Raw genomic sequence first — 25,281 nt, forward strand, 5'->3', positions numbered from 1 at the left:
AGCACAAATGGACAATGCTTTAATCCTGATATTTTGAGGCCGTCACTTATGATAAGAGGATGGCATGACACAGGAATTTTAAAAAGTATCTTCCACTCGTTCCTCATCATTTCGATGTGCCGATTTACTTAACTATCTGATATAAATCTTTGACAAATTAACATTCTACTTGATTTGTTTCTTTTTTCTGTAACTGTCGCAACTCAATTCAAACAAATCTAGATCCTTTGATTTAGCTTTTAGATTAACTCTTTCAATTATAATGATGATGACTGTTTATGCACAATCGTCTTTAATGGTGAAATCCATTCAAAATAGCAACAATCAACAGTCATGCCAAATATATTTTGATAGCACTCTTAATTGCTGAAGTTGGGAAGCCAACATTAAATCCATTCATTATACAGATTCAGAAACAAATGCAGTATTGTATTCCAGTGAGTAAACATAGTGTGTGTCCAAACATCATTAGCAGTGCCAACACCTGAGCAAATTACCTGATGGATAAATTGAAAGAACAATACTCGTGTATCTGCTGAGAATGTGTCTTCTAGCAACGAGATTCAGCCAGTGTCACAAACAAACTACGCTCACTGGATTAAACTTGAATTAAACTTAAATTAAATTTTGTCCACTAACAATTTTCCTTTGCATACACATTTCCCCAAGCTAACCCAGCAAAGTAACTTATGTCACAGCGCTAATCTTTCCAGTATCTGATATGAACTTGTACATTTTTAGCAGACAGCTGTTTGATTTATTAGTAAATGTATTACTTCATTCCGCTGCTATGTGTATTAGTTTTAGTTCACAGTGTAGATTTATTCTGTACAATGTGTTCAGCTTTAAAACGTCTTTTATATCAACACATTTGTATTAAACCGTTAGAGTACTGTAGGTACACTAACCCAGTGTTTAGGTTGCCTCATATTTTTTGCTAACAAAATACAATCATCGCAGCTTTAATTTAGTTGGTCATTGGTTGTGATGACTTTCCGTATTGGCTGAACAAATCTTTCATTTATTGAAGTCACCTCTGGCTTAGTAACAGAGTAGCTGGTTCACAACGAGCAGATTCTTCTGTGCTTTAAGGAACAAAATGGGGAAACAGTGTTAAAATTGATGACATAATGGTCAATATAGGTAACAGTGTAACTATCATTCATATACTTACTTTAGCATTACAGTCCTTTTTACAATCTTTATCATTGACCTATTTATTGAAAACTTTGCAAAATAATCAGTTGTATTATTTAACTGTTTGAAGTCTTTACTTATTATTAATGAATGAAAGCTCTGGGTTCTGATTGGCTACAGCATTTACCATAATGTTATCAATGTTTCCTAATAAATGTAAAGCTTTGGAAGAACCAACAACAGCAGACATGTCAAGAGCAAATTCAAAATCCTGTCAACAGAAATAAAGCACCAGTGCAAATAAGTCAAAAGTGGCATGGTGGCACAGTGGTTAGCACTGCTGCCTCACAGCTCCAGGGTTCTGGGTTCAATTCTGGCCTCGGGTGATTGTCTGTGTGGAGTTTGCACTTTGTCCCTGTGTATGCGTGGGTTTCCTCCAGGTCCGGTTTCCTCCCACAGTCCAGAGATATACAGGTTAGGTGGATTGGCCATGCTGAATTGCCCCTTATGTCCAAAAATGTTAGGCAGGGTTACTGGGTTACGGGTGGAGGTGTGGGCTTAAGTAGGGTGCTCTTTCCAAGGGCTGGAACAGACTCGATGGGTTGCATGGACTCCTTCTGCACTGTAATTTCTCAAATGCTGTGAAAAGCGATTGATTGTTGACCATTTACTCCGCCTGTAGATTTTGATTGAATACGTTTAGCGCTGCAATAGAAGTTTAAAGCACTTGGCTATTATTTAAACCTTAATCAGTTGCTTATCTCTTATTGCAGCAAAGAGATCAAGCACATACTGACATTGCCAAACATGATTCTGTCTAATCAATGTTTAAGTATTCTACCGCTTAATCATAAATTGCAACACCAGGGGCAGCACGTTGGCACAGTGGGTTAGCACTGCTGCTTCACAGCACCGAGGTCCCAGATTCGATCCCAGCTCTGGGTCACTGTCCGTGTGGAGTATGCACATTCTCCCCGTGTTTGCGTGGGTTTCACCCCCAAAACCCAAAGATGTGCAAGCTAGGTGGATTGGCCACACTGAATTGCCCCTTAATTGGAAAAAATAAATTGGGTATGCTAAATTTTAAAAAAAATTTAAAATTAAATAAATTGCAGCGCCATTTTGCAAAATTGTCATACCTTTCTGGTAGAAAATTGAACTCAACTTTTCAGAATTTTTCATGAAACGCCATGATACGGCACAGCAGTTGTACAATATTCAAGCAGCAATCTGTACTGATTGGTTACTTGGAATACAAGGACAGATGGAAAGATGAGTTACTGAAGGTGTACTGCTGTACTAAACCTAAATCATTTTGTTTTTTGTAAATTGTACAATAGAGCAAATTGGTGGATACGTTGGCTGCGAGTCAGCTGACTGTAGGTAAGTCCGCTGAATGGTTTATTTAGTGGGGTGTTTGTCGGCATCTGCAGCGCTGACAAACACCCTGCCATCCAACGGCACTTTGACATTTGTTTTGGCCTTGGGGAGTTTCTCATCGCCGAGGCCGCACTTGATTTCCTGCTGGCGAGCTGAAGCTTGGACCAGATTCCTACTAGAATGTGTCGGAGATAGCATCTTAGGTTCAGTGAGTTCAATTCTTGTGTAAGTGGTCTAATTATCTTACTTTTACGGGAATTGATTTGGGTTGGCTACATCTCTTTGTACAATAGTGTAATTGTTAAGAACCACGCTGATGTTATCTGAGAGAATGTCTCAAACCCCCAAAGGATAACTTGAAGGACTGGTTCTTAGTTGTGTATTTTTGTTTGGAATAATGTGAGGAAACATGTACAACCCAGTGAGGAACCAGTCCAGTCACTGTGTAAACAATTCATAAAGAATATTTATTAAACTAAAAGAAAAAAAAACTCATGACAAAAGACTCCATAACACATAAGTGTATATTAATAACTAAACATACCGCTTTATCTGAAGTTATCGCTTGTTCCAAAAATATACCACATTCCCTGAACTCACTGAGACAACCCTTTTCCCAAACAACATCCGTTTTTTGTAACTCTATAGGTCAACTCCACTTAATAATTACCACACAATACCACTTAGGTGACCATGCCTGGGAAAACATCTCTTCCTGGTTCAGCGAAGGCACAAAACTGCAGCTTTTAGAGAGAATACCTTCAACCTGCTGTGGCTCTAAATGTTAAATGGAAGAGGCCTCCATGGCTCAGATCATATATGTAACTGGCCTGCCTGACTGTTGGATGGTGAACTAGCCTCCTTCCTCAATGAGACCATAAGACAAAGGAGCAGAATTAGGCCACTCGGCCCATCGAGTCAGCTCCGCCATTCAATCATGGCTAATATTTTCTCATCCCAATTCTCCTGCCTTCTCCCCATAACCCCTGATCCCCTTATTAATCAAGAACATATCTATCTCTGTCTTAAAGACACTCAGTGATTTGGCCTCCACAGCCTTCTGCGGCAAAGAGTTCCACAGATTCATCATCCTCTGGCTGAAGAAATTCCTCCTCATCTCTGTTTTAAAGGATGCATGCAGCTATACTATTCAGTCTCTTTGATATCCCTGTAGATTCGGCTGCCTACATCTGTCAAATTCCTTGCCTTTAGAAGTTACATTTGCATATTTTCACAGTTACTTCATTGCAGTTTTATGTAAGCCTACTTGTGACACAAATAATAATTATTATTATAGCTCCACTGATCTCTGGTAAACAATGTCTCTGATTTGGCCATTCCCATCTCAATGTCTCTAGACGCCTGCTAATATTACTTTGCAGATCGCATCTCATTATTCCTCTAGACACCCGCTAGTCTTGTTACATGTCTGTTATTTGTATTCATCTCAAGGGGCAGCATGGTAGCACAGTGATTAGCACTGTGGCTTCACAGTGCCAGGGTCCCAAGTTCAATTTCCCGCTGGGTCACTATCTGTGTGGAGTCAGCACGTTCTCCCCGTGTCTGCGTGGGTTTCCTCCGGGTGCTCCGGTTTCCTCCCACAGTCCAAAGATGTGCAGGTTAGGTGGACTGGACATGCTAAATTGCCTTAGTGTCCAAAAAAGGTTAGGAGGGGGAGGGTGGAAGTGAGGGCTTAAAGTGGGTCGGTGCAGACACGATGGGCCGAATGGCCTCCTTCTGTACTGTATGTTCTATGTTAACCTTGTTAATTTTCCAAATTCCTAACAGTAATCCAGGTTGTACAAATGGGGCCCGCAATCCATAATAAAACCAAAAAATTAACATGCTATATTTCCCCGCATGAGTAAGTAAATTTACTCAATCTGTAAAACTCCTAAAGCAGACCTTCCTTTTAGTGAAGTCTTTAAAATTATCTTGATACATTGTGCTTTTTGACATTCCGGTGTTTCAAGTAGCTCTTTTTACAAAAACCCTTTCTCTACAAATAGTTTCAACAAGATTCTTAACCCTCTCACTGTCTTTTTCACTATTTGACTACAAAGGCAGCAATAAATGACTTTCTTCTCCATCCCTCAATTCTGTTCTCGAACTGTAAGACTTACATGAGGTAACTCTAGGTTGACTCATTCTTCAGTATTTTCACCTCTATGAGCAAATGTCTTGGTTTGCAGTTCACTCAGAGATAACAGAAGTAAATGCTAATTAGCTAAGACTGCGGGAAGCAGAGTAAAGAAACTAATTTTACCTTTCACCGAGTGGAAGGTGGGTGAGGCTTAATTGAATTTTATGAGGGAACAGAAGCTGGAAGATTGCCAAGTTTGAAGCAATCTTGTTGGGGGGGGGAGGGGGAATAAGGAAAGCTGAGTGCATAGATATGTAGTTACAAGCCATAGTCCTAACTTAAACGTCTAATTGTTCTACATACAATAATATTTGTGTTTTTGTTAAAAAATGCAAAATTGTGTGGCTTAAAATGGGGTTCTCAGATTTACCTTTCAATGTTAATGATCCCCAACAGCCTATCAGGATTCTGTTTACTTTGATGCAGTATCCCTTTAAGGAACTGCATTTTTAATTTATCTCACAGTTTGTTGATTTAGTTTCTTTTGTTGACGCAAAGAAGTACACCCCATCAAGAAGCAAAAAATCACTGGCAGTAACTTCTGGATTTCTGCTTTTAACTGTTCATGTACATACTTCAGGAGTTGCTGTTTGTTTGAGAGGAGTAAAGACAGCAATCATTGATAGTTTTGCCATTATTACCACTAAATGCCCGGACCATCATTAGTTTACATCAAGCCTCATCTTTTGCTTTAACTGTAATGTTAGCCTTAAAAATTTACACTTAAACTTTGCCCAGGAGATAAAGTAATAATCACATTGCTTCATTTATCAATGTCATTCACGTAGTCTGCACAAGAAATGATCTTCTAATATGTTTGAACAAGACCTTTTGTACACCACTCATATCCTCATCACATTTTATGGCACTATAAACTATTTTTTTTAATTCATAGGTGTGAATTGGCATTTTTTTCTGACTTTTTAATACAATTTAGATTACTTAAAATGCTTGGCTATTTCCTAAAATTCAGCCAGACGTCAGGGGCAGGATTCTCCGACCCCCCGGCAGGTCGGAGAATCACCAAGGGGGCGGCGTAAATCCCGCCCGGCCGCCCTGTGATATTCTCCGGCCCACCCCAAAATCCCGTTGGCATGAATCGCGCCGCACGCCGCGCGCCTCGGAGAATGTCGAGGACCGGTGCGATGCAATGGGCCCCGGGGCCGCCCCAATTCTCCGGGCCGGATGGGCTGAAGTCCCGCTGACGTGACCACGGGTCACGCTGGCGTAAATCAAACCACCTATTTAACGGCGTCAACCAGTCGTGGTGGTTGATGCCGGCCAGCGCGGAGGTGGGGGTCGGCGTGGGGCGGCCGCCGGAGAAGTGACGGCACGGCCGCAGGTGGTGGGGGAGGTCGCAGGAGCCATTGGAGTATGCGTGCCGGGGGGAGGGGCTGGGGGGCTGGGGGGGAAGGGGAGGGGCTGGGGAGGGAGGGGCTGGGGGGAGGGTCTGGGGGAGGGAGGGTCTGGAGGTGAGGGGGGTGTTGGGGGTGAGGGGGGAGCTAGTGTGGGGAAGGGCTTGGGGGAGGGGCTGGGGGGGATGCGTGATGGAGAGGGTGGGGGCGGTTGGGGAGGGTGCGTGCTGGGGGGGGGGGGGGGTTTGGGGAGGGTGGGTGCCTGGGAGGGGGGGGGGGTCCGCCTGGCCATGTGCCAGCTGGCAACAGTCGCGACCATGCAGCCCATGGCACCTGGCTGCGGGGGAGAGAATGAGCAATGGTGACATGTCGTCTATCCCCCCACCCCCACCCCCTGCAGGCCATTGTGTTTGGTCATCACCCAGCAATGTTGGCTGCTGTGACGGGAGCCGTACTTCTACGTGTTGCCCTGGGAGGCAGGTGGCAGCCGCCCAGGCTGGAGGGCCGCCCGCACGACAGGACGAGGAGGAGGAGGAGGTGGTGGTGGTGCCACGGCGACGGAGCAGCCCGATGAGGCCCCGTGTGTACCGGCCCCGCTCGTCTACCAGGACCTCACGGACCGGGCATGCAGGAGGAGACTCCGGATGAGCCGGGAAACCGTGGCACAAATCTGCCACCTGATGGCACACCTGGCACCGCATGGCACTGGGAGAGGACACCCTCTCCCGTGGCCGTCAAGGTTACGGTGGCCCTGAACTTCTATGCCATGGGATCATTCCATGCGCCGAGTGGGGACCAGTCCGGCATCTCGCAGACATCGGGGCACCAGGATGCCGGGCAGCGGGCTTCGCTGCCGTGGCCAGGATGCCCATGGTCCAGGGGGCAATCAATGGGATGCGCGTTGCCGTGCAGCCACCTGCGGATAATGGGGCCGTGTTCGCGAATCGAAGGGGACCTATTCCATGAATGTGCAGGTGGTCTGTGACCACTGCATGAGGATCCTGCACATCTGCACACAGTATCCGGGCAGTGTACATGACTCATTCGTATTGGCGCAATCTTTCATCCCCACCATGTTCGAGGGACACCCCCCCACCCCCCTCCCACCCCCACCCCGGCTGAGGGGCTGGTTGCTGGGCGACAGGGGTTACCTGGCTGCGGTCGTGGCTGATGACGCCTGTACGGAGGCCACAGACTGACGCGGAGAACCGCTACAATGATGCCCATGCAGCGACCAGGGGTGTGACAGAGAGGTGCTTTGGGCTGCTGAAGATGAGCTTCAGGTGCCTGGACCGCTCTGGAGGGGCCCTCCAGTACCCGTCAGATAGGGTCGGCCGCATCGTTGTGGTCTGCTGCGTCCTGCACAACATAGCCCAGCAGAGGGGCGATGTGCCGCAGGCAGAGGAGGGGGAAGGGGAGGAACAGCAAGACGAGGTGCAGACCTCCCCAGACGAGGATGGGGGCAATGGTCAGGACAGATGGGCTGGACATGGACGTGAGGCTGCCCACTGTTACTGGCTGGGCCAACGGGCACGGGACAGGCTGATAGCCGCCCAACTCACGGACTAGGGGGGCGTGGGAATCGCTGAGTATGGGCACAGACTGCACACTACGGCACAAGCCTACCACCCTCACCCCACCCACCCAACACCTACCACCCTCACCTCACCCACCCAACACCAATCACCCTCACCCCGCCCATCCAATACCAATCACCCTCACCCCGCCCACCCAACACCAACCACCCACACCCCGTCCACCCAACACCAACCACCCTCACCCCGCCCACCCAACACCAACCACCCTCACCCCGCCCACCCAACACCAACCAACCACCCTCGCCCCACCCGCATGCACACCACCCCTCCATTTCACATCCACCTGCGGCACAACAGGCCGGGCTCACACAGTTGCCGGTGGAAGCGTGTCTATTGCAGGCCATGGAGGATGATGACAACCCGCTCTGCGATGAGCTCTGGACTCTACATCGTTGGATAATGTCTGACCCATGGCCACAGTACCACCCCCCACCTGGACCGTCCCTGCATGCGGCCGTGACACTGCAGCGCACGGTCCCGTCGTCTGCCCGGGGGGATGGCGAAGGCGACTCGGGGGGAGGGGGGTCACACTCACCTGAGGCTGACGTTCTATCACCCCTCACACACCCACTGGCGCTCACATCACACCACACCCCCGCACGCATCGGACAGAGCACAAAGGCAGCTTCTGTAGGTGTGAAAGTGATGCCCTGCACCCATGCCAACTTACTCATTGTCTAATTATTTGGCCTTACGGGCCCTCTGACTACGTCTAGGTGGTTCCCCAAATGGTACAGCAGAACTGGAGGTGGACTCCTGTGATTCCTGCCCTGTGACTAAGGACCCCTTTGGCGGCCGTTTCCTGGGCCTAGATGGGCCAGGCTGCGGCTCGGGCGACTGGGATGGCAGCTGCCAGCCTGTCCTGCCCATTGCCCACCAGATGCACCTGGGACGGAAGTGGGGGGGGGGGGGGGGGAGTCCGAGGTGTCGCGGTATTCCGGGTCCTCCCCTACAGGGGGACCCGGAACGGGCCCCAGCACCTCCTCCTCCTTCGGGGTGCCCGATAGACCCCGGGCCTCTACATGTGGCGGGGATGCGAACAGACTGAGCACCCAATGCCCCCCGACACCTGGCTCTACCAGTCCTGGAGTCCAGCCCTGGTATCAACAAGGGTCTGCATGTTTGCAGCCATGGAGCTCAGGGAGTTGGCCATCCCTGTCTGTGTCTGGGCGACACCGGCCTGCACCTGGGCAATGGCGCCGATGCCCTCAGCAATGGCCTGCAGAGACTGGGCCATTGCCTGCTGCAACTGGGCCACGGCGTTGAGCGCCTCTGCGATCTGCTGCTGGTTCTGGCTCATGGCTGCCTGTGAGAGGGCAGCCATGCCCTGGGCCACGGACGCCGCCTGCACGGAAAGCCCCACACCATGCATACTGCGACCCATGCCTGACACCGTCGCACCCATTGCCTCCACTGCAGACGCCACCCGTGCGGTGTCAGCCTGGGTGGCACGCATGACCAGCACCACTACCTGCTCCTGCACGTGGGTGGACTTCTCCACCTTCGCTGCAGCTGCCACAAACCGGCCATCGCCCCCTTCGGCCGTCCCTTGGTCGACTGCATCGGGTCTATGGGTGGGTGTGGTAACTCCAGGAACCTGGGACCCGTCTGGGCGGCAGATGGTTGCCTGCACCGGGCTGCTCTCCGACCGCCCGGCCCCTCGGCTGCTCCAGCCTCCACCTGCTGTACCGGGACGGCTGTGTTGTGCGCACCAGTTAGTATCCCAGATGCCTCATCGCTAAAGTGCCCAATCCCACCCATGATTTTTAAATTGTTGAGTACAAACATACAATCATTATGGTACATTTGCTGATTTGTTTTTCATTTCATGATGTTGACTGAACTGCTATTAATTTTTCTGTTCGAGAAATTAGCATCTTTCATTCAAGAAAAGAGGCATGGTAATTCTAGGATTTTTTTATTATTCGATCGTGGGATGTGGGTGTCGCTGGCTTGGCCAGCTTTTAATGCCCATCCCTGAGGGCAGTTAAGAGTCAACCACATTGCTTTGGGTCTGGAATGACATGTAGACCAGACCAGGTAAGGAATGTATAGGGATAAATCGAAATTACAGCTAAGGCTTTCTGATATGATCCCTGGGTGAAGATCAAGCAGTTTTTTGGAATCTTGATCAGGAACCGTTTAAAATACACTCTTAATTACATGTCAATTTAATTGATTCTTCTGCTCCCTTGTCAATTTTACAATGTTACAAAAAACACCATTTGTTTTCCTAACAAACAGTTTAAAGTGCATTTTTATACCAGTAACAATAATGACTTGGAGGTTGGAAGGATACTGTCATCCTTTGATGAGTTTTTGACATCATTTATATGGTATATTGGAACTCCTGCTAACTGAAAACATTCAGAGGAGTAGAATTGCAGCACTCACAGGATTAAAAGCAGTAACAGAGGGCATAGTCTCAGAATAAATGGGTGCCAATTTAAGACCGAGATGAGGAGGAACTTCTTCTCTCAGAGCCTTATGAGTCTTTGGGTCTCCTTGCCACAGGACTCTGTGGGGGCAGAGTCCTTGAGTATATTTAAGGCTGAGATCGATAGATAGGGAATCAAGGGTTATGGGGAAAGGGTAGTAAAGTGGAAGTGAGGAATGTCAACCATGATCCTATCGAATGACAGAGCAGGTTCAAAGGCTGAACAGCCTACACCTGTTCCTACTTCTTGTCTTATTAAGAACCATTAATACTTACACAGGTAAATGCTAAGAATATTTGAGGTATATCACGGTATTCTGTAAAATATTTTTTCCTTTGATGTCACTTTTTGTGAAGAAGTGGCACATTACAAAATGATTCCTATTCACACCTTGTATGTTTATTCATAAATGTCCTGAAGATATTGAGCTTTTAATTTGGTTTTCATTTGTTCCATTTTTAGTTGTTCTAACTACTCCATTAAATTATTGCTTTTCAATTCAAAAAGAGTTTAGTTTTTTCTTCTCCAATGATGTTCTGGTGGTAGACAAGTTTCCATCTGTCTTCAAGTGGCAACAGAACCATTAATATCACAGGATAATTATGCTTAAGGCAGGTCATTGGGCCCATTTTAGTTGATCCATTTTAGAATGAGCTGCTGCTCCTCCCCACCCTTCCATTGAATTGCCTTCACTAATCTTTCACAGAGTCCAGTCAATTTGCTTCTCATTCTCTGTGTGAGAAAAACACTCCTGACATCAGTCCTAAAACCTAACTGGATTAAACCACTATTTCTTGCCCGACATCTTTCCAATTCAGTTTTAATGACTGGATGTACCTTTTCCACCCGGTCCACAAGGATATGTCGGTGAGTCATTCATTTAGAAATACAAGTCATTAATAAAATCCTCCCCTACAATAGACATCAGGCTTTTAAAGATGGAAACATGGGCAGGGGAAGAATGGTGTAAGGAAGGAGAACTTGAAGGGGGAGGGGATATAAAAGAGGGTGAATTTGATTGGAATCAATTGCAACAGTATGTAAATGCTGTTAATAAAAAGAAGCACAAGCATGATTTTTTTCTTTCCCCATAGCATTTAAAAAAAAAAGATAAACTATTTTCTTTCTGAGCTAAATGTCTGTGGCAATTTGTGTGTTGACCTTTTGTCGTGACCTTCTGATGGCTAATTATTAGAATGCACTGGAAGATAGATGAGGAGTTTGTCGATTGCCATTCTTGAAACTGGTTTAATTTAATGATCAAAGTTTGAGAAGGGAACTATGGCTGCTGATTTATTTTAGTGGCTTGCATGTGGTCGCAGTATATCAAGCACATGTGATAAAATATTTTTTGTTTTTGCATACCAAATATCCAGACTCATTCAACTTTGCATGCTGTTTTAGTTTGATGAATGAACAATAACTAACTCAGGCATTTATTTAAGATTGTCAATCGATATGTGTGTGAGAGGTCAAAATAAAATGAGCTATCAATTGAATCTATTAGTAAAGATTCAATAGTATCGAGATTGATATTGTTATCAAACAAGGTGTTCTGACATGATTATTTGTGCAAAATGTCTCACTGACTTGGTTTTTTTTGTCTGATTACTTCAGGTTTTCAGCATTTTCCCCAGAGGTTTAGAAGATGAGCACAGTGCTGCTGACCTTGTCTGTCCCTATTCTGGTTTTGATTGGTACTTTTTTATATTGGCTGATAACCAAGCCAAAGCCCGTCAAACCAACATGTGATCTTTCCAAGCAGTCGGTGCAAACTAAGGTACGTTAGGCAACAATTGTAATAGAATTCATATGATTAAAAAGGACTTGAGTGGATGAAAATGTGTAATTTTGAGGAAATCTTTTATGTTATTTAATCCCAATTTAGAATTGTTGAGTTCATCTCCTTAAATCAGAAGCAATATAACTACCAACCATTTTAATTGCTTGTTAACATTTTGAACTTTTCTTTTCCCTAATCCCCTTTCCTATTCTAAATGAGTTTCAAGCTGAGAAAAAATTCCATAGATATTGCTACCCAATAATACTTCAACCTCCTTCTTCTTCTTTGGAGATCACTTGCAAACGTGTATGATTGCCAACCTAAGAAATTATGGACTTCCGGTGGCGGCCATGGAGGGAGTGATTGCGCACAGGGCAGCTCCAGGTCGAAGGTGTTCGTTTGGGCACTTTACACCTGTTAGTGGGGTAGTTTTGGCGGAAAAGTGGTGGGGAAGGTGTAGGAGAAGAGGTTCTCCTCAGGATTGGCATGTCTACTGACTATCAGCAGAAGACAGTTAAGGACCTGGCCAAGGAGTTGGAGGAGACCTGTGGCACAGCACCAATTTTGAGAATGGCAGAGGGGGAAGGGTTACGGTCATTGGGAACGCCTCAGGTGGAGCAGTTGATTAGCTTCATCAAGGAGGAATTTTGCCTGCAGGGGAAGGAGATGCACGAAGATTGGTCGAAGACGATTGAGGGAGCAGTGGCACCTCCTGCGAGGGTCATTGGGCAGGGTGGAGACGTGCCTCAAGGCGCAAGGGGTGACAATGCATGAGGTGGAAAAGGTGGTGTCCACCAGAGCAATCGGATTGTGTCTTTGGAGGTGGAGGTGGGGATCCTGGTGGATCTGTGCAAGTCACTGCGGGTGAAGGTAGAAAATCAGGCGAACAGGCCCAAATGGCAGAACTTGCAGATTGTGGGTCTGCCAGAGGGTGTGGAAAGAACGAGCGCCACAAAGTACGTTTCGAGGATACTGGCCGGGCTGGTGGAGGAGAAGGTGCTGGACAAGGCCCCAGTGAAGGACCGGGCCCACAGGTCCTTGAGGCAGAGGCCGAGAGCAGGGGAGCCATCACGGGCAGGGATTGTGCAGTTGCACAAGTTTGTGGACAAGGAGAAGATCCTGAGATGGGCCAGAGTGAAGTGAGACTGTGAATGGGAGGGTAATCGAGTCAGGATTTACCCGGACATGGGTGCGCAGTTGGCGAAGAGGCGGGCGGGATTCAGCAGGACCAAGGCTGTGTCGTATCAACGGAAGATTTGTTTTGGGGTGCTGACCCCGCAAGACTTTGGGTTACGTTTTGATGGCCGGGAGTACTATTTTGTGACGTCAGAGGAGGTGAATGACTTTTTAAGGGACTTTAAGCTGGGGAGAACTGAAGGGTTGTGTGGGATAGAGGGGTTAAGTCTGCAAACGTTGGGTGTTATTGCTGTTTTGTGGCAGAGTTGGAGGCTGAGCGTGGTCATGGGCAGAGAGGGGGGGGCTATCTTGGATGGGCCCGATTCACCTTCTTGGGAAGGTCGAGGATGGCGAAGGAGTTGGGGAGGTGGAGGGGGGGGGGGGGGGGGGGGTGGTGGTGGGGGTGGTGATGGAGGGAAGGGAGTACTACTTCTCGCTCGTGTATAAGGTGTATTCTAGAATTAATTTCTTTGTGGTGAGTTGGGTGTGGTGGGGGCGGAGTATGCAGGAATTGTGATTTTGGTGATGCGCCACATTGGCTGGAGGTGAGGCTGAGCTCGGGGCAGGTGCAGAGGCCAGGGTGGAGGTTAGTCTCGGGCCTCTTGGCGGATAGGGCATTTTTTGAAAAGGTGAGACTGGCGATTGGGAATTATGTGGAGCTTGATCAGAATGGGGAGATATTGGCGGCCACATTCCGGGAGGTGTTCAAGGTGGTGGTTCGAGGGGAGATTATTTAGTACAAGGCTCACAGGGAAAGGAGGAGGAGCATGGTGGCTGCTGGATGAGATAGTTGAGGGGGACAAGAGATACGTGGGAGTGCCCCCATGAAGCATTTGTTGGCGGAGAGGAAACGGTTGCAGGGCAGTTTGATAGGGTAACGACGGGCAAAGCCATTGGGGCAGCTACGCAGGGTGAGGGGGCTGAAGTATGAGTATGGAGAGAACTCGAGCCTCATGTTGGTCCACCAGCTGCAGCGGCAGGTGGTGCCTAGGGAAATTCTAAGGGTGTGAGCGGGGAATGGGGCGGTGGTGTCGGAGCCGGGGAGAATAAACCAGGTGTTCGGGGGTGTATTATGAGAAGCTGTATAATGCCGAGCAACGTGGAGAGGAGGGGGATATGGGACGGTATTTGGACGAGTTGCAGTTCCCAGAGTTGGAGGAAGAGAAGAGACAGGCGTTGGAGGAGCCACTGGGGCTGAGGGCGGTGATAGACAGTATCAGGAGAATGCAGTCGGGAAAGACCCCGAGGCTGGACGGCTTTCCGGTGGAGTTTTATGAGGTGTTTGTGACCAAGTTGGCAGTCACTTCCTGGGGATGTTTAGTGAGAAGGGGGAGATGTCAGCAGACACAGGCATCGATTACACTGATTCCGAAGAAGGGTAAGGGCCTGCTGGAGTGTGGGTCATACAAGCCCATCCCGTCGTTGAATGTGGGCGTGAAAGTATTGGCTAAGGTGTTGGCAGGGAGGATGGAGGTGTGTGCGCCGGGGGTGGTTTCTGAGGATCAAATGGGTTTTGTGAAGGGCAGGCAGCTCTCTAGCAATATCAAGAGGCTGTTAAATGTGGTTAGGACTCCATCAGGGGGGCCGGAGGTTATTGTTTCTATGGATGCAAAGACGGCCTTTAATTGGGTGCAGTGGAGGCACTTGTTTGAAATTTTGGATTTGGGCGGAAGTTTGTGTTTGGGCGGAAGTCTGCTGTCTGTGTCCCCGGTGGCAAGTGCACGCACGAATGAAATGACTTCACCAGGTTTCGGATTGCGCAGGGGAATGGTGCAGGGGTGTCCGCTGTCGCCACTGTTATTCGCACTGGCGATTGAACCCTTGACGATGGCCCTTCGAGGGTCAGCTGAGTGGCGACGGATTGTGAGGGGGGGACAGAGAGCACCGAGTGTCATTGTACGCAGACAACCTGCTGCTGTTCGTGTCAGATCCGCTGGAGAGTATGGGCAGGATCCTGGGCCTGTTGGAGAGATTTGGATATAACTTGAATGTTGGGAAGGGAAAGGTGTTTCCAGTGAATGGGGGGGGGGCTTTAAGGGGTGTTTTTAGGAGGTGGAACACTGCACTTGACGCTGACAGGGAGGATGCAAGTGGGAAAAATGAATGTGCTGCCAAGGTTCCTGTTAGTCTTTCAGACCCTCCCGATCTTTCAGGCCTTCTTCCAGAGAGTGCAAGCACTGAGCTCGGAGTTTATTTGGGTGGGGAAGGTGCTGAGGGTAAAGAGGGCTGTGTTACAGAGACAGAAAGGGGGGGTTGGTGATCCCGAACCTACTGCATTCTCATTGCGTGTAATGGGTCAGGATGGAAGAGGAGATCTGTAGGAGATCCAGTCTGAGGGCCATGTTGATGGTTCCACTGCTGTTAGCTCCAGGAGAGTACACTGGGAGCCCATTGGTGCAGTCGACAGTTATGGCGTGAAAACAGTTGAGGAGTCATTTTAAGATGGAGAGGATGTTGGTGCTGACGGCACTGTGTGGGAAGCATAGGTTCAAGCTGGGGGAGATGGATGGGATATATGAGAAATGGAGGGAGGTGGGGCTGGCGCGGATTAGTGACTTGTTCTAGGAAGGGAAGTTTGCGGGACTGGATGAACTGTGGGAGAGGTTTGAGCTGCCGAGGGGCAGTGAGTTTAGGTATATGCAGGCGTGGGACTTTGCGCCGAAGGAATGGAAGGTGCTTCCCAAGCTGCCGGAGTGTACACTGTTGGAGCACTGCTGGCCCCGGGTGAGTTGGGGGGAGGGCAGTATTGGAGATGTATACGGATGGTTGGGGGAGCGGGGCAAGTGGTGAGATCAAGGGTAAATGGGAGGAGTAGTTGTGGGGGGAATTGGTTGGGGGCTGTGGTGCAAGCCGATGTGAACTCTAAATTGTCCAAATTGTGGACTGTGACTTTATAGGCTGCGTATTTTATATTTTGCTGTTGTTACATACGTTTGGAATTAAAATACCTAAGAAAAATCCGAAGAAACTCTGTTATTGGTCATGGGGTCTGTGGCTCCTTGCATGGCTGATGAGTCCAGTCCTTGAGCACATCTTCAAACGCACACTTGGAAGGTGTTTCTGAGGGTCGAATTGGTCCTTAATTTTGGTCCTTGGATCTAGATCACTGGTATTCCTTTCTCTGGCTCCTTTTCCAAGCCTCCTCTTGCCGTCGGGTTTCCTCGATGAATTGTGTCCCTTCAATCCGGAGGTTCCTTCAAGTAGGTCTCATCCGAGCAAAGATCTGCTGAACATTGACATTGATGTTGCATTTATTGAGGTAAGTCTTCAGGGTGCCTTTGAAGCGCTTCCTTTGTCCTTTCCTTAAGTTGGGCGAAGAAGATTTGTTTTGGCAGTTGGAACTCTGACATCCTAACCCTAAACACAAACCCAGGTTATGAGAAATTTCAGATTATCCATTTACAGATTACCCTGGCCTTGATGTTGATGTTCTTGGCTCCTTCAAGGACCCTGATAGAACGCCTGTCCTCCCAGCTGATGCAGAGAATCCATCTCAGACAGCGTTGATGGTACCATTGCAGGGCATTAAGGGGGTGTCTGTACATAGTCCAAGTTTGGGAGGACGAATGCCTCTTACACAAGGGTCTTGGTGTCGGCATGGTTGTTGAAGATTCTCATCCTTGGGCATCTGAAGGAGGCACTCACGGATTGGATACGATGTTGGATCTCTGCATCAATGTCAGCCTTAGCTTCCCCAGGTGTGGGAAATGTTCCTCGTTTTCCAGGGTTTCTCCATTGATCTTGATGGAAGGAGGGACCGGAACTTATCATAGAATTCACAGTGCAGAAGGGGGCCATTCTGCCCATCGAGTCTGCACCATGATGCACAATCAATGACCACTAAAATGAGGTTGTAGTCCAACTGACAGCTTTAATAAGCTAGATGTTTCCCCCAGCAGCTCAGATACAGAATGAAGGCTGCTGGGGCGGCAAGGGTTCTTATACCCCGCCTAGCAGGGCGGAGCTATCATACATTCTAACCAATAGAAAGCATACAGTTTCCACCAATGGTGCTTTAGCCTATCAGGTACCGTAATACCTATAATACCACATTCACCCCCTGTTAAAAAAGAGCCCGGCGGGGGTGGTGGCCTGAAACTGCAAAACATGGCAACGTGGTAAAATTAGTTATGGAGGTACCGTAATACCTCCGTACAGTGTTTAGTAACTATTTACAATTCTGATAGCTATGTACATTTGATGGTTTATATTTACAGTTTACAATTAAAATGAAGCAATCAGTCGATCGGGGGCCCTGGTCGTCCTCTGTGATCGGCGGAACTTCGGTGGTGACGCCGGTGGAGGCACGGGCGTCTGTGACTCCAGGAGCGTGGCTTCGATCTCCACGTCCACCCACCAGCACCTAGACGGTGCTGGTGGGGAAAATGGTTGACCTGGCAAGGGAGCACCTGGGGGGGGGGGGGGGGGGGGGCGTCGGGGGGGGGGGCGTCGGGGGGGGGGGGGGGGGGGGCGTCGGGGGGGGGGGGGGGCGTCGGGGGGGGGGGGGGGGCCTAGATGGGGCCGGCGGAAGAACCAGTCCTCCTGTAAGGTGCTGCGGTGGAGGGGCGGGTGGGACTGGTGGCTGGGATGTGCGTGGGGTTCTGGCAGGTGCCAGGTCCTGTCGGGAGACCATATCTTGTCGGCCGTCGGGGAACACCACGTAGGCGTACTGGGGTAGATGGACCCTCTCGACCAACAGGTCCGACTTGTGCGCCCGCACGTGTTTTCGGAGCAGGATGGATCTGGGTGCTGCCAACCAGGTCGGGAGCGAGGTTACAGAGGAGGACGTCCTAGGGAAGACTAGGAGACGTTCGTGAGGTGTCTGATTGGTGGTCGTGCAAAGCAGTGACCGGATAAAGTGGAGAGCATCCGGGAGGACTTCTTGCCAGCGGGAGACTGGGAGGTTCCTGGACCGTAGGGTCAGTAGGACGGTCTTCCAGACCGTTCCATTCTCCCTCTCCACCTGTCCGTTACCCCGAGGGTTATAACTGGTCGTCCTGCTCGAGGCGATGCCCTTGCTGAGCAGGAATTGACATAGTTCGTCGCTCATAAAGGAGGACCCCCTATCACTGTGTATGTAAGCGGGGAACCCGAACAGTGCAAAGATGCTATGGAGGGCCTTGATGATGGTGGTTGCGGTCATGCCGGGGCAGGGGATGGCGAATGGGAACCGGGAGTACTCGTCAATCACGTTCAGGAAGTACGTGTTGCGGTCGGTGGAGGGGAGGGGGCCTTTGAAGTCCATGCTGAGGCGTTCAAAGGGAGGGAAGCCTTTAATAGGTGTGCTTTCTCTGGTCGGTAGAAGTGCAGTTTGCACTCCGCGCAGATTTGGCAGTCCCTGGTGGCTGTCCTGACCTCCTCGATGGAGTAGGGCAGGTTGCGGGTCTTGACAAAATGGAAAAAGCGAGTGACCCCCGGGTGGCAGAGGTCCTCGTGGAGGGCTCGGAGGCGGTCCACTTGTGCGGTGGCACATGTTTCGCGGGACAGGGCGTCAGGAGGCTCATTTAGCTTCCCGGGACGATACAAGATCTCATAGTTGTAGGTGGAGAGTTCGATCCTCCACCGCAAGATCTTGTCGTTTTTTATCTTGCCCCGCTGTGCATTATCAAACATGAAAGCAACCGACCGTTGGTCCGTGAGGAGAGTGAATCTCCTGCCACCAGGTAATGCCTCCAATGTCGCACAGCTTCTACTATGGCCTGGGCCTCCTTTTCGACTGAGGAGTGGGGAATTCGGAAGCATGGAGGGTACGAGAAAAGGAGGTCACGGGTCTGCCCACTTGGTTGAGGGTGGCCGCCAGAGCTACGTCGGACACATCGTTCTCGACCTGGAAGGGGAGGGACTCGTCGATGGAGTGCATCATGGCTTTTGCAATGTCTGCTTTGATGCAGCTGAAGGCCTGGCGGGCCTCTATCGACAGGGGAAAAGTAGTGGATTGGATCAGGGGACGGGCCTTGTCCGTGTAGTTGGGGACCCACTGGGCGTAGTAGCTAAAAAAAACCTAGGCAACGTCTCAGGGCCTTGGAGCAGTGAGGGAGGGGGAACTTCATAAGGGGGTGCATGTGTTCAGGGTCGGGGCCTATAACTCCATTTCGCACTATGTAGCTGAGAATGACTAGGCGGTCGGTGCTAAACACTCATTTATCCTTGTTGTATGTAAGGTTAAGGATTTTAGTGGTCTGGAGAAATTTTCGGAGGTTGGTCCTGCTGTTCATGGCCGCAAATGGTGACATTATCGAGATACGGGAATGTTGCCCGTAAACCGTACCGGTCAACCATTCGGTCCATCTCGCGCTGGAAGACCGAGACCCCGTTGGTGACATCAAAGGGGACCCTTAAGAAGTGATAGAGCCACCCATCTGCCTCAAAGGCAGTGTATTTGCGGTCACTAGTACGGATGGGGAGCTGGTGGTAGGCGGACTTGAGATCCACCGTGGAGAAGACCTAATAATGCACGATCCTGTTTACCAGGTCGGATATGCGGGGGAGAGGGTGTGCGTCCAGCTGCGTAAACCTGTGCTGGTCTGACTGTAGTCGATGGCCATCTTATGCTTCTCCCCGGTCTTTACCACCACTACTTGAGCTCACCAGGGGCTGTTACTGGCTTTAATGACCCCTTCCCTCAGTAGCCTTTGGACCTCTGACCTAATAAAGATCCGGTCCTGGGCACTGTAGCGTCTGCTCCTGGTGGCGACGGATTTGCAATCCGGGGTGAGGTTTGCAAACCGGGAAGGCGGGTCGACCTTGAGGGTCGCGAGGCCGCAGACAGTAAGGGGGGGTATAGGGCCACCGAATTTGAAGGTCAGACTTTGAAGGTTACACTGGACGTCTAAACCCAGGAGTGTAGCCGCGCAGAGTTGGGGAAGTTACGGAAATTTTTGAACTCCCTTCCCTGGACTGTGAGGTTTGCTACACAAAACCCCTTTATCTCCACTGAGTGTGAACCGGAAGCCAGGTAGATTTTTTGATGAATGGGGTGGATGTGGAGAGAACAGCGCCTTACCGTGTCAGGGTGTGTGAAGCTCTCCATGCTCCCAGAGTCGTTTAGGCAGGACGTCTCGTGCCCGTTGATGAATACGGTCGTCGTAGCAGTTGAGAGTGTTCGAGGCCGAGACCGATCCAGAGTCACCGAGGCTAATCGCAGCAGTTGAGAGTTCTCGTCGGGCAGTGCGTGGTCAGCCGAGCTGGGGTCCTGGGGGTTCATCCAAGATGGCGACTCCCATTGGTCGCACATGGCTGGGGGTGCACAAAATGGCGGCGCCCATCCCTTCAACGTGGCGTCCGTGGAACAAGATGGCGGCGCCCAGGGTCCGCATGTGGCCCTGGAATATGAAGATGGCAGCCCAGGGTCCGCATGGGGCCCCTGGAGAAGTTTGTGGTTGTGGTCCGCATTCACCGCTGGAGACCGCGGCAAACGCACGGGCCTGTGGGGGAATGGGGGAAGTCTCGGGGTTGGCCGCGGAAGGGTTCCACGCTGCCCAGGGGGCTGCCACGCGGTCGGGAACGTAAGCGCGGGCGTTCCTGGAGGCCACGTCCAGGGAGCCTGCAAGGCCCCGTGCCTCCCTGAGACCCAGGGTGTCCTTTTCTAACAGACGCTGGCGGATTTGTGAAGATAGCATACCTGCCACAAAAGCGTCCCGGACTAAGAGTTCCGTGTGTTCGCTCGCCGAAACTTGCGGGCAGCTGCAGCTTCTTCCCAACACCAGGAGTGCACGGTAGAATTCCTCCAGCGATTTTCCCCAGGGGTTTGTCGCCTTGTTGCAAGCAGGTGCCGGTTTAGACCTGGTTTAAACCAGTAGACCTGGTTTACCGGGCAAATATAATGTCCTTTTAGCAGCTCTATTGCTGCATCGAAGTCTTCCGCTTCCTCGATGAGGGTGTAAATCTCTGGGCTCACCCTTGAGTGCAGGACGTGCAGTTTCTGCTCTCCCGTGGGTGCGTTTTCGGCCGTCTCAAGATACCCTTTAAAGCACGCCAGCCAGTGCTTAAAGATTGCCGCTGAGTTCGCTGCGTGGGGGCTAAATTGCAGACACTCCGGCTTGATTCGGAGCTCCATCCTTTCTTCTTAAAAAAACTAGCTTATTAATTTGATGCACGATCAATGACCACTAAAACGAGGTTGTAGTCCAACTGAAGGCTTTAATAAGCTAGATGTTTCCCCCAGCAGCTCGGGTACAGAATGAAGGCTGCAGGGGCGGCACGGGTTCTTATACCCCGCCTAGCAGGGCGAAGCTATCATACATTCTAACCAATAGAAAGCATACAGTTTCCACCAATGGTGCTTTAGCCTATCATATACCATAATACGTATAATAGCACACACCATCCCTTGGATAGGGCACCCTACCCAAGTCCACACTTCCACCCTATCCCTGTAACCTGACCCAAACATTTTGGACACCTAAGGGCAATTTAGCATGGTCAATCCACCTAACCTGCAGATCTTTGGACTGTGGGAGGAAACCGGAGCACCCGGAGGAAACCCACGCAGATACTGGGAGAACGTGCAGACTCCGCACAGAGAGCGGCCCAAGCCGGGAATCGTACCTGGGACCCTGGAGCTGTGGAGCAACAGTGCTAACCACTGTGCTACCGTACTGCCCCTTGATGGAGCGAGGGACTGGATCTCACCCTAGGGCGCGTTGGTAAAGGACTTGAGACTTCTTGAGGTTGAGACTGATGCTGATTCTTTGGTATGCTTCTGCGAAGGTTTCAAGCATGGCTTGGAGATTCTCTTCTGAGAGAGTAGAGATGGTGATGCCATCCGCATACTGGAGTTCCATGAGCAATATCAGTGTAGTTTTCCTCTTAGACTTCAACTGGTTGAGGTTGAAAGGTTTTCCATCCATTCCTATAGATAATGTCCACTCCACTGGGAGGTTTGTTCTTGACAAAGTGAAAGATGGTGGCAAAGAAGATGGAGAAAAGACTGGGGATGATGACACATTCAGCCTTGACCTTGAAGGTTTCTGTTTTATTTCCATCGGTGAGGACTGTTGCTGACGTTTTGTCGTGGAGGAGTCCGAGGATGTGGATGAATTTCTCTGGACAGTCAGCCTTTGACAGGGTCTCCTGCAGCACTTCCAAATTGACTGTGTCAAAGTACTTGGTCAGATCAGGATGGCCACGTAGAATGGTTGCTGTTGCCCCTGGCATTTCTCTTGAAGTGCCGAGCAGTGAAAATCATGTCCATTGTTCCACGTGTTGGTTGTAAGCCACATGGCTTTCTGGAAGTATTTCTTCAAACTGGTGTGGTCATTCTCATTGAACCAGTCTTGGTGTTTCCTTCAGCCATATGATAATTTGTATTTATAAGTTTTCCCCAAAGAATACTGTGGTTGAATTTAATGTCAGCTAAACCATTACAAACTAGAGAATCAATCTTGCATATTCCTGGTTTGAGTGGTTTGCTATCACACTAGGTACTGAATTCTATTCTTTATGCTAGTTGAGGAACTTTTACAGTGCTTTGTGGCAATTCATAAATCATTGATTTTAAATCCAATCTGATCCAGTCAAGACTATGAAACAAATATTTAATCTCCACTGGCGGGAAGAAAACTGACATTAGAGTCTTTAACTTAAAGAAGCTCTCCAGTGCCTCATGGGCATAATTGATACTAGGCCACATAAGGAGATTTGGGGACACCCCTGGAATTTGTGCAGTACTGGATGGGCCTCCCACTGAAAGCAAAACTGGGCAAGTCACTGGGGGAGGGGGGGGTGCAGATGGCCAGCCTACCAGGCCTCCTGTTTTAACCTTCACTTAAACAGTATTGATCACTGCTGTGTTCGCCAGCTTCCCTTTTCAAGAGCCTGGCAGCTGTGGTCAGAGTTTGTTGGTTTTTTTTGCTAAATTTCAAACCTCTTTCAGAGGGTGCGTCAAGATGGAGGCGGCCAATTAGGCTGCCTCCCAGAAGATCAGGCCAATGGACATGTGGCCAAAAGGCGTGGGATCAGGAGTCAGAAATGGTCCTGCCGCTCGTTTATTTTTAAAGTAGGAAAGATTCTGCGCTCTATCTTTTTCCTTAGGCGGCACTGAGGTAGAGTAGTGTGAGCATTCTGCTGTATCTAAACATGCTATAAACTGACTTGGGAGTATTCAATGCTGATGCATTCTTTCAGTCTGGACTTCCAGCATTATCTGTCTTCAAAACACCGCGGTGGAAGTTTAAGCTTTCACTGGCGTAAGTTTATTCTTTAAAAATATTTAATTTTTTTTTAACTTCAGCACGGTGGGCATGCCAGGCGATGTGGACTATTGAAGGATGATGATGTGATTTCCTACTTTTATGATGATGCCAGAACACTCTACGAAGCTTTCCAGCGAGGTCTACATGTATCAGGTATTACAATACACTCAGTCTTGCAATTGGAAAGAGTTGTTTTTTTGCTTCATTCAGTACTTAGTGTCAAATATTTTTTTTTTCCTGTCAGGTAATGGACCTTGTCTGGGGTACAGGAAGCCCAAACAGCCTTATCAGTGGCTTTCATACAAACAGGTATGTACTATGATTAATGTTGAAATACCCGAAGTAACATGGAGGGATTCAAACTCTGAAAAGAAAATTTAGATTATGTAACTTCTGAGAACGGCTTCTTGTTGGAGAGGAGAAAGTGTTTTTTTGTTGCTTTTATTGGAAGCAGACGAGCGACTCTGAGACACCACTCCCCCCACCATTAAATAGCGCAATATCTCTTACACAATGATTAATTTCCAGTCAAAATGTAATGACTGTCCTGCAATCGAACTTTGTACCTCAGGTACCTTTCATCTAAAATAATGTTGACGAGACTGTTAGGCAATTGTATAAAATTGCCAGGGGTGATAAACTGATCTTCATTCAAGCTGTGTGCTTTCTTTCTGGCAAATTCTAAACTAAAGCCAGTCACAAGGCATCTATCTACCTTTTGAGTTCATACATGTGCACCTACATAGCTAGGAAAGCTGACTATATGTAATGATATGCTACTGAAAAACAGCCCTGAATTAAAACTCATGACTGAAGTTATTGCTTCAAGATGTCTAACTTTGCAGGTTTTTTTTAATGCTTTTCCATTGAATCTGACTGGAATTGAAACTGATGTTTTAATGGCATTGGTATGACACACCCAAAGTAATAGTTACATTGAAAATGGAATGGGTCATGACTTATTAATCACAGTACAATTATCAGTCAATTATCAGAATATCGGCCGTTGCCGAAGGTGATTGTTCGATAGGGCTTGCTTACAACATTAGATGTATTAAAATGCATGTAAATAATAAAACATAGATGTAAAGAATATAAGTGTTCTATAAGTGTTCCTCCTGTGGAATGAGGTATTTTCTTCCACTTTGCAAAAACCTTTCTGGCTTCAAAGGTAAGACATTGCACCCCATTCAGCTCCCTACTCTCTTCCCCAACTTTGCCAGTTCATATTGGCACTCTTCTCCCATTCCTATTATATAACCTGGTACCCTTTGTTTCGACCTCTACTCTTCAATCCACCCCACCCCAGACTCTTCCTGTGGCACTGTTCTCATCTTGTGTCCATTTCCTTTTCGTTACTATTTGTTGTAATTGTGAGTTTTATAAGATTATATTTTGGGACTATAGCATTAAATTTGGGATAAATGAAGGAGGTCACGTGACCTGTTCTGAAACCTGCATGACAGTAATCCTGGCTGGTTTGATTATTAGAGATCAACGAAAGGCTTAGATTGTTTTACTGAGAAGAAGGTATTTATGCTTGGAGACAATGGCAGCAGTCTGAGTTTACAATAAATAGACGGAGGGTGGAATTCTCCCAACCCATCCACTGTGGGTTTAGTGGCAGGCGGGTGTGAAGAATCTGGTAAGAGGCAAAAAGTTGGAAAATTGCTGGTGTAAAATCATGCTGCAATTCTCCCAATGGCGGGTTGCACTTCCAGCTGGCAAGTGGCTTGAATGGTCATTAAAACAGTTGCCCGTCAGGCATTTCAACCTTGCCTCACGTCAGCAGGAATTTACGATGGCGTCAATCCCGATTATTAAAGAATGGTGTGCACAAGGCGGTCTTCAGTTTACCAGAGACTTCTGGGTGAGTGTAACAACTTTCAGCCATAGTGTTGCACTGCTCCTGATGTGCTGCTCACCACTCAGACCGGTTCCTGCCTCTATCTCCATACTGAGCTGGTCTTCATGGACAGCACCCATGGACCCTCCTGTTGGTCACCAACTCTGATCAGTACTGGCCTGGGTTTTGGGAGTACAGCGGCCTCCTCCCTGCTGGTGACACACTACCAGTG

The 25,281-nt window shown here is 48.8% G+C and overlaps 1 protein-coding gene and 1 long non-coding RNA gene across 3 annotated transcripts in view; one reads left to right on the top strand and one right to left on the bottom strand.

The window, feature by feature from the left end:
• acsl5 (acyl-CoA synthetase long chain family member 5) overlaps positions 1 to 25,281 on the top strand; it is an 83,965-nt gene that overhangs the window by 332 nt on the left and 58,352 nt on the right. For both annotated transcript variants that reach the window (XM_072479365.1, XM_072479364.1), the window contains exons 2-4: positions 11,669 to 11,831; positions 23,242 to 23,356; positions 23,448 to 23,512. In XM_072479365.1, the coding sequence (XP_072335466.1) occupies positions 11,700 to 11,831; positions 23,242 to 23,356; positions 23,448 to 23,512 (312 nt within the window). In that variant the 5' untranslated portion in view covers positions 11,669 to 11,699. The remainder of the gene's footprint in view (positions 1 to 11,668; positions 11,832 to 23,241; positions 23,357 to 23,447; positions 23,513 to 25,281) is intronic.
• Positions 274 to 2,410, bottom strand: LOC140392449 (uncharacterized). Its single transcript, XR_011935362.1, has 2 exons — positions 2,277 to 2,410; positions 274 to 1,085 (listed from the first exon to the last, which is right to left on the bottom strand). It is a non-coding gene; the product is annotated as an uncharacterized lncRNA (long non-coding RNA).

The sequence above is a fragment of the Scyliorhinus torazame genome, chromosome 16 (assembly GCF_047496885.1).
Source record: "Scyliorhinus torazame isolate Kashiwa2021f chromosome 16, sScyTor2.1, whole genome shotgun sequence".
NCBI lineage: Eukaryota > Metazoa > Chordata > Chondrichthyes > Carcharhiniformes > Scyliorhinidae > Scyliorhinus > Scyliorhinus torazame.